The sequence below is a fragment of the Prorops nasuta genome, unplaced genomic scaffold (assembly GCF_024137725.1).
Source record: "Prorops nasuta isolate Cenicafe-Biocafe unplaced genomic scaffold, Cenicafe_Pnas_1.2 PNAS00004, whole genome shotgun sequence".
Lineage (NCBI taxonomy): Eukaryota > Metazoa > Arthropoda > Insecta > Hymenoptera > Bethylidae > Prorops > Prorops nasuta.
This window is the reverse complement of record NW_027116801.1, coordinates 5,454,167-5,471,977: the sequence shown is the minus strand read 5'-3', so window position 1 is coordinate 5,471,977 and position 17,811 is coordinate 5,454,167. Positions and strand designations below refer to the sequence as shown.

Sequence of the window (17,811 nt, the reverse complement as noted above, 5' to 3'; positions counted from 1 at the left end):
GAGAGAGAGAGAATGTTATCGACAGAAACTTACCGGGAGTTCATCCAGCAGTAAATAATTGGATTGTACATGCTGTTCGACATGGCAAGCCAATAAATGCCCAAGTAAACTTCTTGTATGTAAGGCTCGTTGGTGATTTCTGGTAAGTATGACGTCACTATGAAGTAAACGTGAAACGGTAGCCAACAAACGGCGAATATCACTACCACTACGATCATCATTTTAACCACCTGTGAACAGAAAACAAAAATTGTTAAATAATGAAATTATATGGTATATAACGAATCTTATCTAAAAGGTACGACTAATCCGGAGTTTTTCCACTTATATATTATCGTGGACCCGCTATATATGCTATATACATTTCTATTTTCGTTAAGAATTAACGAAGAAAATTGAAGGAAGAAAAAATTGCAACTTGTTAACGTTAGAAATTCAATTCAGAAGGTTTGGAATAGCCACGGTGTGAACTATTTAAAAGTGGAGTAAGTAGTTCAGTCGCGTATAACAAGACGGCGAGCCTTCCTTAATTCGAAGAAAGTAATGGCTGTTCACTAGCATACAATAAGTTGGAAACTGGGAGCACAATCTTTTCTTCGGATAATCATCTTGATTCGCTTGAAGGACGTTTTCAATTAATCGCTACGGAGTTTCCAACTTTCATTATTAATTTGGTTATTTCCTTTTTCGACCGTTATGTTCCACTTTGTTGCACTTGACGATTGTAGCCCCCACGTATACCAATGGATATCATAAATTGTCAGGTTTCGTTTAAAAAATCAAATACAGACAATGAAAGCTTGGCTTTTTATTTCAGGAAAAAAAATTTGCCGTTTTACAACGAAGATGGATGTAGTGGTTAAAGTTGGCTGGGCTTTAGTTTTTAAGTGGATCGAACAAACGCCTGAGGCGACACTACCGGAGACAAAAGTCCAAAACGTTTGATGGTACGAGAAAATTGTGGTTAGATTTTAGTCCTCGCAGGCCGGCCTGTCCAACTTGCGAAATATACATTTTCAGAGTCATATTGATACTGACCCACGAGCACTGTTTAACTTTTCGGATGAAACCAAACGCTTCGAGCATATTTTACTTTACGAATCATCCTTTAAAAAGCGAGCTGGAAAACAAGACAAAAAAATAGACAAACTTTGGGAAGATTCGACGTTAACCAATTTGCCATATTTTATTCCTCGCGAAAGGTTTGGGGGAGTATAATTAAGGCCAAGGAAAGGACGTTCTTTGCTATATAGTATATATATAGCATACTTAGGTTCTTTTGATATCCCAGCATTTCTGTGGTGAAACTTTTCCTATTACTCCTTAAAAGATCCGTCGACTTTTCCTTTAATCTGCGTTGGTAAATCAGCGAATCAACGTCCATTCGACTCTTTTACCGATCAACGAAATATCGAAGTCACCGGAATTTTATCGGTCTGTTTATACTACTGGGGGACAAGGGAATGCGACGAGAAATTCTCAATTATTTTGGCAAGCACGCGAAATGGTGCATCGAGAAGATAATTCTTATTTTATTGAAATTCCTCAGCTCACTTTTATCTCGATGGACATATTCACGATCGTTCCGTCAGTTTTCTCTAGGTACTTTTGCTAGCCTGGATTAAATTTCATTAAATTACGCCGTGTAGTACATTAACATAAAACGACTTTGGGGAAGACTAGAGATATTTTTTGCGTTGCTTCGAGGAAAATCATAAATATTTGAGGGATGCATGTAAAACGACCAGTAATAACTGGGGTATGTCCTGTTCCAGCCGCACCCTTGAAATAATGGCATTTAATCAGCGCACTTGTATTCGTATGGCGTGCTACTAAAAGCCATGCTCCCTCTAGTTTACGACTTGTACTTTAAATGCATCCTATCGCAAGTGTAATTCGCGATACACTGCAATGAATGGTAGCGCAGTCACCTTATCGTTTTACCTTTAAAAGCCAATTCGGCAATTTCACTTCGATCCAATTACCAATTTAATCGACCAATGGAATACGGCTATCTAGAGTGATGAAAATAAGCTTGAAAAAAAAATATATATATGCTGAATTTATTAATGCAACAATGGTAATCTTTCTGAATTTAAAAATAAAATTTGTTTTTAAAATGAATTTTCATAAAAAGCAACTAAAAATGAGGCTTTTATACTTGGTTATTTTACCCGATTATACAAAATTAACCTAAAATTAGGTCGTATCGGGTCATAGTTTTAATCAAAAAGAATGCACGCAGCTTGGGTTTGCATTTTTACATGAAAATAAGATGATTCCGTTATTTATCTCAAATGTAGTGTAAAATTAGTTTTAAGACCTGGGTTTGTTCTTGTAATACGTGAAAAATTGATGTAGAATCAGATTATCTTCTTTGACTCGCGGGATTTTATTGCAATTCTCGAAGCAGTATCGTACAGGGTGTTTCAGTGACACTATACAGGCTATATTTGAAAAATTTATACGAAGAATGTGAAAATAAAGAATTTTCGTTAAATAACCTTTTGCTGAAAAAATTGATGCTAAACTTTTTCGCATAGCTCACTCTCTCCGCACGTTAGAAAGATATATTTATCAATAGATCGAAGAACTTGGCCCGATTCGCATTGTCGGTCGCACTTCGCCTTTTATTCTTCGGATCGAATGTTTTGGTTCGGAGGGTCAAGTGCTTTGACCTATTGGTAAATACATCTTTCAAGTGTGTATGGGAGGTGCTGTGCACACGAAAAAAATTTTAACATTCGCGTTAGAGGTAGATCTTTTATACTGACCTTCCGCATGAAATATGACCTTTTAAAATATAGTCCAGTGTCACTGCAACACCCGGTATATAAATACTAAATAGAGCTTTCCAAGCAATTCCACTAAACGGGGGATATATTCTTGCGCGTTTGTAATACCGTAAGAACGCTCGTGCATTACTGGGACAGCGCGTACATCTTACTTCCGTTTGACTTTTTTGATTCGACTCGCAGTTTTCTTGGCAATTTCACGAAATACCCGGCAATGTTTCATTTGCATTTTCAACTTTCCATGATTAAAACGCCCATTTGCAGCGCCCTGTCTCCGCGAGAATGTGTAAAGTAACGTTGCGTGAAAATGAGTTTCTTTGTGTGAATGTTCGACCGAGTTTCAACGGGATGCATTGTGTTTTTGGTGAAATGAAGGTGTCTGGGCCAATTAGTCGTCGTTAGAAATTAGCCAACACAAATGCTACATCTTATTTCTCATAGCGGTTTTGGCAAAAACGTTGTAATGCAAATTAATTAACAGTAATATTGCAGTGTTCATTTATTTAACTAAAATTATAATTAATCCCTCAAACGTAGCGTTTATTTGCTTCTCACATGGAGATACGTACATTTCAATTTGCCGACAAATCTAGTTGTACCGAATGTCTGTGTATCTAATAACAGCGTCATGTATACAGGGTGTCGTATTTTAAAAACTCCATTTTGAACAATTTTCAACGAAGCATTTTTAGCAAAAATGTTATTTCAGTAAAGAACCGTACGACTTTGAAAGGTTTAGAGAACTTGGTATCATTAATTTAACCTTGAAAATATCATTTGAAGGTCACTTTGAGTTTTCAAGTGGAGCTATTTATTTTTTATTCCATGTTCTTGTAACTTATTTCAAGACCTTTCCTAAATATTATTATATTAATTTGTATTTTGGTATATATATATTATCGTTCACTAGATAAATTTCGATTTGAAATTGCAAATAGATTTTCGTTTGGTTAGTGTGCACGATCGTCACACATATATACATTCTTACAATTATTCACCTATTTATAATTCCATATCGGAATATCTAGCAAATTATTGGACGAATCGATAAATTAATATAGTTTATCGGTAAGCTCTCGAATTAAGCTAATCCGAATATTCCATAGAAGATAGAGAGCTCGTTTAAAAAAATTATTGTGACCTTAAAATAACGTTTAAGGGATAAACCATTGGTACCACCTTACGTCCTCCTCGACGCAAAAAAAATTTTTCCTGAAATATTTTTGTTAAGATACTTCTTTGAAGAATTTTCTATATAGTTATACAATTTTTAAAATGGTACACCTTGTATAGCATACAATCCACTTTGCTTCACATCTTAACGATCAGTACCGATATGTCCATTCATTGCTACATCCATATTCATCCATTTCCATGTACGAGCTATTGTACATTCATAATGGACCATGTTGTCGTCTCGCAGAAGCTGCTACCGATACAGCAACATTATACAACTACAGTCCCTTTTGTCGTGTAATGGAAATCCGATATTGCCACTTGAACACGCTGGTAGAACCTCTTAAGAAACGGTGCCGCGGTTGCAAAAAATCACTCGTTAAAATTTTAATTGGTTTGGTTGCATTTCAATTAAATCTCTCTGCAATGATGACCGACGTAAAATTACTATATCTTTGTTTAACGAGAATGAAAAACAAAATGACTACGGTTCAAAATTAGTGGTCGTTATAGTATAGAAAACAGTTTTATAGTGCCTCGTGATAAATAAGTTGCTTTACATATTTATCGTTTTCGAGACGATCAAGAAACGATAACATTTATGAACTCTTGTTATGTAAATCACTGATAAGAAAAGTTATCCTTTGGAGTGGAGCATCCACCGAACAGTGCAATGTGTATGAGAGAGTTATGCGCTATGAACGCGCGTGCCTTTATGCACAGGGCGCATGTACCTTGCATATTTTACCTGTGTACGCGATACACCCTCGTTCCTCAGAAAATGAAGCATTGCTAAACTTATGGTAGATACTGAAATAAGGAATATCGTCGAATAAATCTTGCGACAGAATTTCTTTAACCTTGCCCTTAAAATATTAGGGGTTGTTTTTTTGCTGCTACTGTCGCTCAGTCATCCGCAGATTTTCATTCGGTTCGTCATTGCGAATATTCTGCTAAGTTCTTCAAAATTTAGGTTATGATCAGCGAGGTACCAAAATGTATTACGCATTCGTGAAAAGTTAGCAAAAGGGATGAGCGTATCGATCCTTTTTGCGAAATTCTGTTGCAATTGAAATCCATAGATGATGCATACATAGTTGAACAAAGAAACGTGTTAAAATCCCTTTAAACGCTGAAACGTTATTGCCTATCTACTGAAGCGCGTGGAAAAACTCGTATAACAAACGGAAATTGCGCAAAGTTGATTAATCGGGGTCATTTGTTTATTGCTTTCCCACATCGAGAAACAAATTCTTTGATACAAATCAATCTTGCTTTGAATAGTAGCAATGAAGTTTGTACTGGATTTTAATGAGTTTAATTTAATGGATCAAATTTGATTTTTAATTTAAATATTTTATTTTTGTTGAATTAGTTATTTTTAAAATAAATATACATCTCATTGATACTATATTCAAGGCCAGATTTAATTGAATCAAATGATTTTTATATCCTCAACGCACTTTCGGTTCAAATGCTTCGCCAAATCAATCTTGCCTAATTTATATAAGCCTCGACTAATACATTAATTATTTTTCTCAACTCCGAGCTTTTGATTTACGCTGGACTTAATTTGTGACTCACCCTCCTCTTACTGCGAATGTTCTCCAGCTGGCGCGCTGTGGCCTCTCCGATGCTCTGCGAGCCCCACAACTCCAAGCCAACTCTGGCGTACGTAAAGGTCATCGATCCAATTGGCAAGAAATACGTTAGGATCATGAATATCACGTTGTACCTGAGATGAAAATCAAGTTTAATTATTCAGCACTCCTACCGTGATTTATTAGCCTGTAAAAAATGTTAAAGGTCATGCTGTAAATTTATTTATCATTTCTCGTGATACATTTGGAATCGCGAGGCATGAGAGTAGGTATATATGTATAAGCCCTAGTTTCTATTATTCACGATGAGCCTGGAGAGATCGATAGGACTGTGAGTTTTTGTCGAGGATGAAGAAACGGATCAGCCCGGGGGAATTTTCAGATTTGCGGAAGCGAAGGTTAACAATCGAAATTTTAATCGATATAAGTCTGACGAATAAGAGGGATTGAATAAAATTTATAATAATAAAGTAGGGAGGAAGCTATTCTTCTTTTATTGCAGTGAAAAAAGGCTTTCACCACAAATTTCAAGCAGGATTCGAGGTTCGGGGTGAAAATACTTGGATGCTGCTCAATCGTTGCACCATTTCACTTATTATTCACGAACAATGAGTTAGAGATTCGCGAAGACTTCTTAACGATTAATGAGATGGCAGGTGCACCTATACATATATTCTGTATCGTTGAAAACAGCTTTTGTGGACCTAACCACTGAATCCATAGTCATTTTATGGATCATTACAGCTCTCGTGTAATATCAAGCCAATGCTGTCGAATCTCTCTCAGTTCGAAAGAGAAATAAAACGATTAATCAATATATTTTTGTAGAACGTGCTACAGGGGAAAAAAAAACAATTGATATCCGAGATTAAATTCGGTTGATTTGTTTTTTTTTTACCTAACTGTATCGATGGGCTCTGCTTTGATAGAGCCAGCAACAGCGCAGAGTGTGGGAAAGCATTGATATATGTATAATGCTATTGTATATATGTATATATAGGAAAGAAATATAGCATGAATAAATGTAGGTGGGTGTAATCCGGAGGATTGACGAGAATTTTGAGAGATTCGAGTGTATAAGAGATAAAGATGAAGCTAATGCATGCAGATTGGCTTAGGGCAAGTGGAAAAGCGTACGATGCGAGTTCTCGTAACGGAAAATCTTCGGCTTAAAGGATTTCGATTTCTCAAAGAGTCTGCAGTCTTGAACGCATGATTGCTTACGCCAAGCTGAATGGATAAACCCATTGATCAAGACCCAGTTTTGAGAGAGAGAAGCTCGTCCTCATCCCTCGGACCACTCACTAATCGACGCAATTAAGCACTTGCGGTCAACTTAATCCCAATTATTCATCAAACTTTGCTTCATTAAATTCGTCCAATCGTTTCATCTTTGCCAAATAAATTGCGAGGTCTACTTAAACAATTTACCGAGATTAACTGATATAGGTTAATTAATTTTTTGCTGCCTAGGACAAGGAGTATTTAATTGTGTACGTTGAGTGGGCTTGATAAAGTAATTAATCGAGCTGACGGATGGTATCATTGATTAATCTGGAGGGGAGGGATTTTATAACGAATTAAACGAACGTGTCCCTTTATAATAAGCTGCCTCTCGTCACCAGCTGTCGCGGTAGTTAGGAGATCGTTCCGTGATTGAGTTGCGAGATGCAAACTTTTTTCTAACCATATGCACACATGTATATATATATATATGTACATATAGCTTCACGTTTCACCACTTTGTAAGTTGGAGAAATCACTCGTGACCGCAAACCCATATTCATGGACATTTCTCGATTTACGTGGGACATATTCGTCAAATGAAATGTCAGATATGTCTGCGAACTATAAATCCGTTCAGTCAGCGAGCCAACTCAATTTTTTTAAATAGTTACTCCAACTGACAAAATGGTCCAATGGGATCGTCACTTTGACACTGCAATCAAAACTCGGCTCTTTCTTTCCATGGCTGAGATTTTTGGAAAAATCCGGTGATAATCGTGTCGTAACTCGGTTTAACGATATAATTTATTATATCCCTGTACCATAAACAGTAGTGTGGCCTGCCACAATGGACCTTGCAAGGAGCGAAAAGTGCAAAACCGAGAGCGTTGCAGCAGTCAATTTGTCGTTTAACGAAATAAAGCGTGGCCAATTTTTCAACCATAATGACACTCGCTTATATAATTATACGAGACATTATTTTTCGAATGGAGGTTTGAAAAAATAAGTTTTCATATAACCGTAAAAAAGAAATAAATCAGCAGGTAATTAAATCCTCGCAATCGCAGCGAGAAAAGTTTGGAATAACTATTTAATTTCTCGGAGTAGCGATTCACGCGAATTATATCGCTCCGAAGGAGTTTGGCGGAGCTTCCCGAAGGCTCGAGCCCATTTCATTTGTCTTTAATTGCCGAAGCTGCGATGATAAGGACGATGGTCTTAAAGTGGAGATTCCATCGGCACAGCAGCCAGACACTCCAGAATCAGTAGACACGCTCGTATTTTAGTCATTAACGACACCCACCGCGGAATTTTAACGATCGTTCAGTGAATATATGTTATGTAACCGGGTATCTCACCACGTATAGACTTTTGCACGTGTGCTATTAAGGGTCTTGCGGCCGCAGCATGAGAATGGCAAATGTTGCAAATGATTTATTGGAAGTGAAGCGGGATTTTTGCACGACTTGTTGGGATGAGTGAATAACAATATATATATATATATATATAAATTGGAGTAACTTACAAATATTCGTAGTAGCTGACACCGTCCTCCGTTAAATCAGGCCAATCGCTGTAGCAAACGATGCGAACCTCGCCGTTAACGAAGTTTTCTGTGATGGTAGTGTTGAGAAGCAGCATTGGCAGAGATATCATAACTCCCACGAACCAAATGGCAATAGCTACGCATAACGTGGCTCTTTTGCCCATTCTTGGCCTCAGAGGATTCACGATGGCCATGTATCTGAAAGCAATTATATACGAATATTTCGATAAAAGGAATTTCATGAAATACCTTTAAAAGACGTACTATGCTCTAATTAATAAAATAGAGATCTTTGTGCAAATAATTTTTTTTTTAATTTTATTAGCTTGAAATAAAGTACGAAAATTTAGTAAATAAAATTCTGCAATTCAGTTGCCTTGATTGTAGAAATTTTATAAATATTTCATACAAATCTATTCAATTTTAAAAAATAAATTTTAAACAAGTTCTATATTTGCATATAAAGATCTACAGTATAGTAATTAGTATTTTTTTATGATGTGTCAAAGTCTAAATTTATAAAATAAATTGCAATTTTTTGCGACCGGACATGAACGCTGTACAATTATTTTTATCCTGCACATGCATATTTATATATAGACACTCTTTGAAAGACCTGTGCTAGAATTAAAGATAGATGGAATGTGATATATACATATATACTATGTATATAAGAAGATAGATACCAGCTTTTTGCGCCCGAGAGTGGACAATATGCTTTCGCTTTTCCAATCGATGTTGAAAAGTTGTTTCGTTTCCACGATCATTAACAGCTTTTCCTGTGTAAATCGAGGCAAGATTTGTCACAGAGCTCCAGCAATGTTTTTTAAAGAGCGTAAAAGCACCACAGCGTAAAACTCTAATAACTCCGTCAACCGCAAAGCTCGCGCGTTACCATTGGTCGAGGAAATGATATTCGATTCAATGTTGCAGGTCGGCAATATTTCATCACGAAAGTTCTTCAAAGTTCCAAAAGCCTTTAGAGTCATGCTTTTGAGCAATGTCAGGAATTTTCTGCGTGAACGATCGACGTTTGCTGAAAATAAGGTCCGATGATTTTTTTCAGGCTCAATATCGGTGCGAGCCGCGCGGAGCTTAATTAAGGGCGCTTTATGGGTCAGCCAGTAGTATACCGAAAGGTCGTAAATGTGTCGTGTTGCGTTCCATATTCTGAAAAGTATTCATTGTGTCCTAGCCGGCAGTGAATTGCCAGAGCTTTCACGTACCATTTGCAGCTTTAAGTGTCATTTTCTTCCTTTCGCTTCTCGAAAAGTCGAAAAAGTCAAAGCAAGGTGGAATGAAGAGATAGAGTAGGGCACTCGTGTGTAGAGACGAGGAAACGCTGATTTTTCAAGGAGCCTCGGCAATTTCTTTCTAATCCCTCCTGATGATCATTAGACTATCTTGGCAAAACTGAAGAGTTTTTCCTTCTCCAGTTTCCATCATTATCAATATTCTCCTGGATGCTCTCGTATTTCCGTAATTTTTCTTCTGTATATTTTTGCTCCGGTAATATATTTCCTCTGGAAAAACTGTCGAAAAATAGTGCACGAAAAATGAGGGTAAGCAAGAAAATTAAATCTCGCGTAGAATTCACGCAATTATAATCATGCAGCACGCTTCTTCGACGAATCAAACCAGTTTTGAATATATATGCAGTCGGATTCTTTTGTGGTAGGAACTCTATAAAAGAGGTATATTCGTTTCCCAAGTAAATTGATTTTGCAATTCCTTTCTCCACTTTATTGTAACCTTTTCCGATTCCCATTTTTCAGCCTATACGCAGCTGAAATATATATATATATATATATATAGAGCACGCACGGTCAGCATGAAAAATGCTACGAAGAAACTTTAATACAATTATTTAGTGAAAAAACTTTGGCCAGAAATATGACGATAAAATCTAGCGTAGAAGAGATCGTGAGAAATCAATAATCTTGAAATTTCATCTGTAGTAAAAATAAGTAAAGTTTAATAATAATTGTTAAGTATTGATATTAGGAATTGATAAGGAAAATATAATAGCCTGTCGAGAAAATGATTAGCATTGACTGGTAGATAATAAAGAAAAGCCTATGATGTTCGATATTGATTGCGCGCAGTTATGATAATAGGTCAAAGTGCATAAGGACGCGATATGAAAGGGCACGTGTTCCTGGAATGTGACATCTTCCGACACTTTCTTTCGCGTTATGCAACGTAAAGTCTGTTTTCACCGCAGTGACGCTTTTGCTTAAAAAGTCCTATAAATGAATCTTGGCTAAATTCATTTCTGAAGCAATTTATTTGTTGTCCAGGAGGCTCGACGTAACCTAAAAAGGATGGCAAACTCTGCTATTTTCCATCTGATTCCTATCATGCAAAGATGGCGGATTTACCAAACGATATCGAAGAAAGTGGTAAAAAAAGCTTCTAAGTTTCTTCCTTTTTCTCCCATTACACTTTTATTGTCGTTAAATCCCCTTTACGAGCAATAATCCGATAAACATCTGTACGCGTTTTTCTTTTTAGTATATTTTACGAATAGTTGTATTGTGTGGAAATCTTGCAAATTTTCTGTGTTATTAATAGAAGCGTCGTGAACTAATTTTTCCCCTTTTTTGTCGATTTCATTCAGTCACGTTTTTATTTGCTAATTGGAAAAAATTCTGTTACGCTTCGCGAAATAAGCTTCTATGGAGCCAAAGAGGGAAAACAGAATAAATGCAAGGTGAAAGGAAAAATTCTTGTAAGTGTTGGTGCAAAATGGGACTGAGAAAGAGAGTTTGTCGGAGCAGCTTCGAAGAATCTGACGTTTTGCTTAATGATGACGTTGAGTGAATAACTGGTCGTTTGCAGGCGAGCTTCCTTGATTATAAACCAAATTGTTATCTATAACAGATAACGATATTCTTGCCTTACGAAGAATATAGCCATCTGTACGTTGTCGACTAAATCGTCGAAGCGTCAGTAACGAGTGTTGAAGTTAGTCAAATTTCAGCAATTTACCTCGTTAGTCTCTTGACATTTGTTCACTTCAATTAATAATTATATTCCATGACTATCCTTCTTTTTTTCACTTTCCTATAATTTTCTCTCAGTATTTCCTTTCAGACGCAGCGATTCCCCCACCCTTTCCAAAGGATTTCGTCTTCCTTCGGTGCGCGATGGAAGCACTGGAAAGTTTCAAGAGGAAGAACTTTACACCGTAACTCGTCTCGATGATGTCTTGACCTGAAATGCATGCACTTGAGCAATATTTACTACCCAAACGTTACAACTGACTTATCCACTTTATTCCCTCCCCATTTTAATTCTCTCAGGTTTTATTTATCTCGACGTGTGTTATACCCTCGCCAGGAATATTGCTAAAATTAAATTTTCATTATTAATTTATTCCCAACATACGACTGTTAGGAAAATAATTATTCTTGCTTGATATTGTTTGCAGCCAAACAGTGAGCAAAGTTTTTGCCTTGAGCTTGAAGGGTTGCTATTCCGTTCCGCGTGCAAGGCCATCCGAAGTTCAGTACGAAGCGAGTGAACAGGCACTTACCCGTCTGAAACATTAAAGAGGATGTGCGTGGACGTTTTACAAGAAAACAGTGACTACTCGACTGGTCCTCGATAAACTGTTGCTTGAAGCTCGGAATTCCGAATTGACTCAGTTCACCTGAAGGGCTTTGTATCTTTGGCTAGCATTCCACCGCTCCCCATCTTTCGCTATTTCACACAATAGTGTCGACTCGAATTTTCAGAAATCCTCGCTGCCTTTGACACATTTCTGCCCTCCTATCTCAGAATTACCCCTGCCATTATCCCCCAAATGCAGTTCTAACAATATCTCAACCACGACCCTCGTTCTTTTCTCGAAAACTAGGTTGCCATTTTTCTGTACCACGAGCAGCATAGTTTTGAGGTTTTCTTCGTTTTGATCAGTGGGAGGGGGTAGAATTCGCAGCATGGATATCCAAGAAAGTTAAAGGCTTCGGTTGGCTAAGAGATAACCATCGACCGAGAGTGGTTGAATTATGTCAAGTGTTACTCCGACGCTGGCATTACTAAGGTTATCAGGGAACTTGCTTAGATCCGCTGGATGATATACTAAGTCTACTTTATCTGCCTGAGTTTGTAGCACCGGAGTACCTGTAGCTATCCAAGCTTAATTCTGTACCTCGCCAGACCGTTCGCTTCCCCCTTCACCCTGCAGTAGCTTATTCCCCTTTCTTGGACCCACCAACAATTTTCAACCCTGTTTGCACCCTATATTTTCATTCCAATTGCTCAAAACAATATTAATATCAGCTTCTATATATAATTAAGTAGAAAAAATCGCCTTTTATAATTATTATCTTCTATAATATTTTCAATTCTATTTGACTGTTGTTATTTTGCTTATTTATCGAATTATAAGTCAATTGCATTTGAATTAAACGAGCGTTTAGTGGGTCTATTTTTATATTCTATATATGGTTAGTCGTTAAGAGAAAATATCGGTCGGTATTTTTCTCCGTTTTCAGATTTATTCATATTTTTATTTACATCGATAATTCAATTCTACGTGTATATATACTATATCTTTGTTAAGGATTATGCTGCTGGCAATATATGCTAAATGCTCGGGGGTGTATATATTTGACAATAGCTCACATAAACTAGAAATTCATTGTGGAGCTTGACCCTTCCTCTACGACTATAATAAATTGCGTAAGATGCACTTACTATACAATCTTATATACATATAGCCAACAATCTGCTAAGTTCAGGAGAGAATTTCGTTACAGTACACACAGATTAGTTTCAATTGAATTTTCAGAATTATTCCAAGTGTTTGTATATAGTTTCACTATGTGCAAAATATATACGCAAACTCTTGTAATCTTCTTACAGACCAGTGAGAATGATAATAATTTTCCATTTATTCGTAAGAATAATTATTTTCTTAATATTATTTCACCGGACTCGTATGCTGAAATTTAAAAAGCTTCTTATAGAGCCCCTTTGATTTTTTATAGCTACTTTGTAGGAGAGTGTGAAATTAGTAGATAGAGGAATTTCCCTGTGAGTGAAATGTACGCGTAAATTTCATGATTACTCCGTCTCTTCCTAAGGATCGTGTTTTATGGAAATTCTCCAGGCACGTCCTTCTTCCTTACAATGGTAGGTAATTTTCTTCCCACTTCGTCATCCGTGTTTCAAAGCGTTGCATTTGATATATTCGGAGAAAACTATGAATTTTAATAATAAAAAAGTCAACATGTGTCATACCCACGTCTCATAATAAACTAATCATTTTATCGAGCAACCGTGATTAAAATAAAATGAGTAGACGAGATTGAAGTTGTTTACATCGTAATATAAAATCCGCTTTAATCCGCAGGTTCCCAAGTATTATGAAGTTTTTTTGTAACTTGTGCTTGCTCCGCGTTAGCTCTTTCAGTTATTTAGCGGAATATTAGATGACAATATGAATAAATTTTACACTTTTCTTCACTCTTGCCAGTCGTGGAATAAAAATCATTTGAAATGCAAATCGGACAATTCGAGGGTTGAAGTCAGAACTACATTAGACAGACTTTTAGTCTGGAAAGGTGGTGCGAAATACTTTATCAATGTTACATAACGAAAGTAACTCAAGCGCGTGCTTACAAACTTTACAAACTCCGTGGAAATTTTCCAAGGAAACAATTCCTAAGAGTTATCTCGATGAGTAACTATAATTTCATAATAGCAACCAATTCGTCGTTTATTTGTTGCAGATGGAAACTCGTGGTAAAATAAAAAATCTGCTCTTTTAGCAAACTATTATTATTTATCACTGGTACTTTAATAATCGTAACCTTTTCAATAGATTAATGCCATTATAATTTATGATAATCCGCATGAATGGTCTTCCACTATTCATTGTTAAAGTTTACAAGCGCGATGACCCTGCTTTTAATTATTCAGTATGGCGTCTCAGCTTTTATCAGGTAAAATTATGATCATTTTATTAGAGTTCTCATCTTTCGGAACGCTACGCTGCTCCTTCAAGAGCCTTTTGAGCTCCCTAGTACTATTCCAGATCTGCGGGTCCACTCAACTTTGTCATCTCCGTTATTATACGACAATTCTCATATCAGCCTTTATTTGTTTACCCTAGCTCTTTCACCAACCTCTCCGTTTCAAATCTCATTTTCTTTAAATTACAATTGCAATTTGTAACGACTAGACTGATTATCATCGCTCTACCGCGATTTTCATGGAAGATATACATCAGCCTGGAGTTGTGTGTTTCCGTTTAATATTAATAGTATTATTCGTTACGAGCGTACGTGTGATATACAGTTCACGTTCGTGTTGGCATCTTTTTGAAGCATGCCACTGGCATATCGCGTAATTTAATTAATTTCTAGATGATTTACAGGCTGCAGGTATAATAATGAATGTTTAATCGTTCGGATATTTTTCGAGCGATCGAGGCACGAGCTTATTGAAAATACGATTCTCATCGACGCAGCCTTGTTAAACTGACGATTTGCTTCGAAAGTGATGTAGCTATTCCTGCAGACATCCATCGGGGAGCGTTAAGATTATATTCGCAACACTTATTGGAAACGACATCCTTGTTATTATTCCGTTTGAGACTCACAGTTCGATTGGATGATATTTCCTGGAATCGATCGATTCCACACCGACGATATTGACATCGGAATTTTAATAAGTTCCGGCTGTGCGAGCGATACGATTCTCCACCTTGGTATTTTGATTAAAATTCACATTCTGCTTTATATATATATATATATAGGTTTACGTATAGGCATGGCAATTCATATTTACGTTAGCATGCGACGACCTCGTTTTGCATATATATGTATAGCGGATACAAGCAGCCCCAGCAAAGCTAAGACAGGTGAAAACTCGTGTAAAAGTGCTTAGAGGGAGCCACGCTCGCCGACGTGGAAACATTTAGCTGGCGTCCAATTATTTGTCCCTCAACGCCATGCTTTATTCCCAGAGTGTTTTCCCATATCGTTTACATAGCTTTTACTGGGAATCTCGTTTATATTGACATTACTATTGGCACGGGCGATGTTATTTTCACGTTGAAAATCCAGGTTGGTGTCCACGCGATTCGTCACTGTGACCAATGATGTTGCGGGACTCGCGTGGCGAGAGCCCGAATTCAACCGAATATTTCAGCCTCCCCTGATATTTGCATTATTTTACGCGTTTGCTCGATTGTTTGGGACCGAATAATGGATGCAAAGTGCTCATTGTTTCTGTTTGTTTAAAGGCCGCAACAGGTAGCGATTCAACAGGTTCGGCTCCCGTCGTAGATCTCCTAGGTAAGCTAGTTTCCGATTCGTTGGCAAGAAAATCGCCTTGAATAGACGCGAATTCCAAGAAGGGCTTCATTGTGGCCACTTCTATAGCCCGACTAATAGCTTCTCGCTTTGCTAAGACTTCGTAACTGAATTTACTTGTTCCTCGCTATAGCCACACCCTCTATTTCAATCTCTTCCTCCAGTAATTTCATAATCTCCCACTTTTATTTTCCCTTCTTCAATGATTCCTCACAATGTCGAATTTTTCCAAGAAATTCTTCGTCTCCGATCAATTATTATATCGGTAAAAGCTTTTTATCGATCGCATATTTTCATTGAAACTGGAGACGATCGAGGTGAACTTGTGCAACTTGTGGACTCTCTGTGCGGGGTTTTCCTCTATTAAAACGATCTGGACTATTCGAGTGAAATTTGTTTTATCGATACGTAAATTTATAAGGGATATTAACAGTAGAGGTAGTGAGAAATTTTTTGTACAATATACTTGAAAAAGGACATTTGACCATTAAATGGTAGCTTTAGCATTAACTTTATTTATAAAAAATTTCTGGGTGCAAATTAATAGACCTTGAAAAAGTCTTGTAGAAAAAATAGATACTTCTAACATATAGTTACGAAGATAAACCACATTTTACGTCCGTATGGTTTGGGTGATTTTAAGTAGTACACCCTATATATATATACGAGTTGTGCGTAGTTTTTTCAAACTTGTGTGATATACAGTTCTTTTCGGATATTGCCTCTCCAGCCACCTTTGGAGTTACTTCGGGACGCTGCTCCACAAAGTTTGAGTATGATACATAGTTTCACGTAGTTCTGGGTTTTAAAGTAGTTATGGAATCCTCGTCGGTCGACTCTCGTACCTCTTGCAACTTACTTGGCGTGTTTTGCAGTTTTCTAAATTTCTTATTGAGCTTATATGTGTCTCTCTTTCCTTTTTACAAGAATTTCTCCCCTAACTCGTTCAATAGAATTAAACGAATGTTATCTTTCGGCTTATATATGTCCAGTATTAGCCGAAAAAGTGTAATCAGAGATAGAGAACAACCTGACGAGGATTTCCCTGCAAAACTATTCCAACAGATTTGAAACTATTCGTTATTTCAATGATTTTTTTCGATCTGGCAATTTAAACGTAATTCGCAATTGCAGATAAGATTATCTCGCATAGGCGTGTAGAATGTAATTTGTTCTCTGTCATATCGCGGTATGTCCGCAACAGGTAGTTGCATTGATTTTACGATACTCGAATGCGAAACATGATTCTCTGACGATTCTGATTGGACATCTGATAACAGAAACTCGCTAAAGTGCTCGAAATGGGTTCGCAGGATTGATAATTATATTGTTCAACTGTCCCGAATTGCTCTTTCGCGTGTAAACAATTTTTCGTGATATCGGCATTGTTCGATTGCACTTTTTTTAAGGATTTCATACTGACATTTATCAGACCACAAGATAATTCGACGATTTGTCTTTCAAATACGCCACGTTATAATTATAGTTAGGAACAAGAGTTTTTTTCTACTACAGCTAACTTTATATTGTATATATACCATGAACGTACGTCACGAGTGTCATAATCGCGATAACCATATATGCTGCACTCTTCGACTATCGAGCAACGTCCCTTTAAAGTTTTCCCGCAGTCTTTGTCTCATTTATTTCTTTAACCGGGCTAGCTTGGCGTTGACCTTGATCACTCGGATGACCCGAATCCTCATCATCGTCCCATTTTCCAGCGACAATGCCCGTAGCACCGTTGCTGTGGTCGTTTGACAAAATTGAATTCCGGATTGTAGTCCTTTGCCGACGGGAAGAATTCATTTGAACAACATTACGCGACTTTCTTTGGTTGAAATATTCGCTCCTCTGAAATTCGTCAGACTTAATTAGCTAGACTTTCAGGGGGGAACGGTAAAAGTTTGGTCTCTCCCTTAAAAAAGGAACGTTTAAAATTCCCAAACAGTTCTTCGGTAACTTATTATTACGGCGAACCAAGTTGCTTAATTCCAACGTTGTTTCTCGGCTAATCTCGGAGTATCGGATTTCTCGGTAATTCGGAGACTCGATTGTGAAGCCAAAATTCGTTTTATCCGTGGAAATAATTGAGTTTTGGTTGGATTCGATTGAACCCGATGGCGGAGCGAGTTAAG

At 37.1% G+C, this 17,811-nt stretch overlaps 1 protein-coding gene across 1 annotated transcript in view; it reads right to left on the bottom strand.

Moving 5' to 3' along the window:
* Positions 1-17,811, bottom strand: part of TkR99D (Tachykinin-like receptor at 99D) — a 30,642-nt gene that overhangs the window by 2,510 nt on the left and 10,321 nt on the right. The window contains exons 2-4 of the mRNA XM_066726245.1: positions 8,325-8,543; positions 5,556-5,706; positions 34-230 (exon numbers count right to left, since the gene is read on the bottom strand). Coding sequence (XP_066582342.1) covers positions 34-230; positions 5,556-5,706; positions 8,325-8,543 — 567 coding nt within the window. The remainder of the gene's footprint in view (positions 1-33; positions 231-5,555; positions 5,707-8,324; positions 8,544-17,811) is intronic.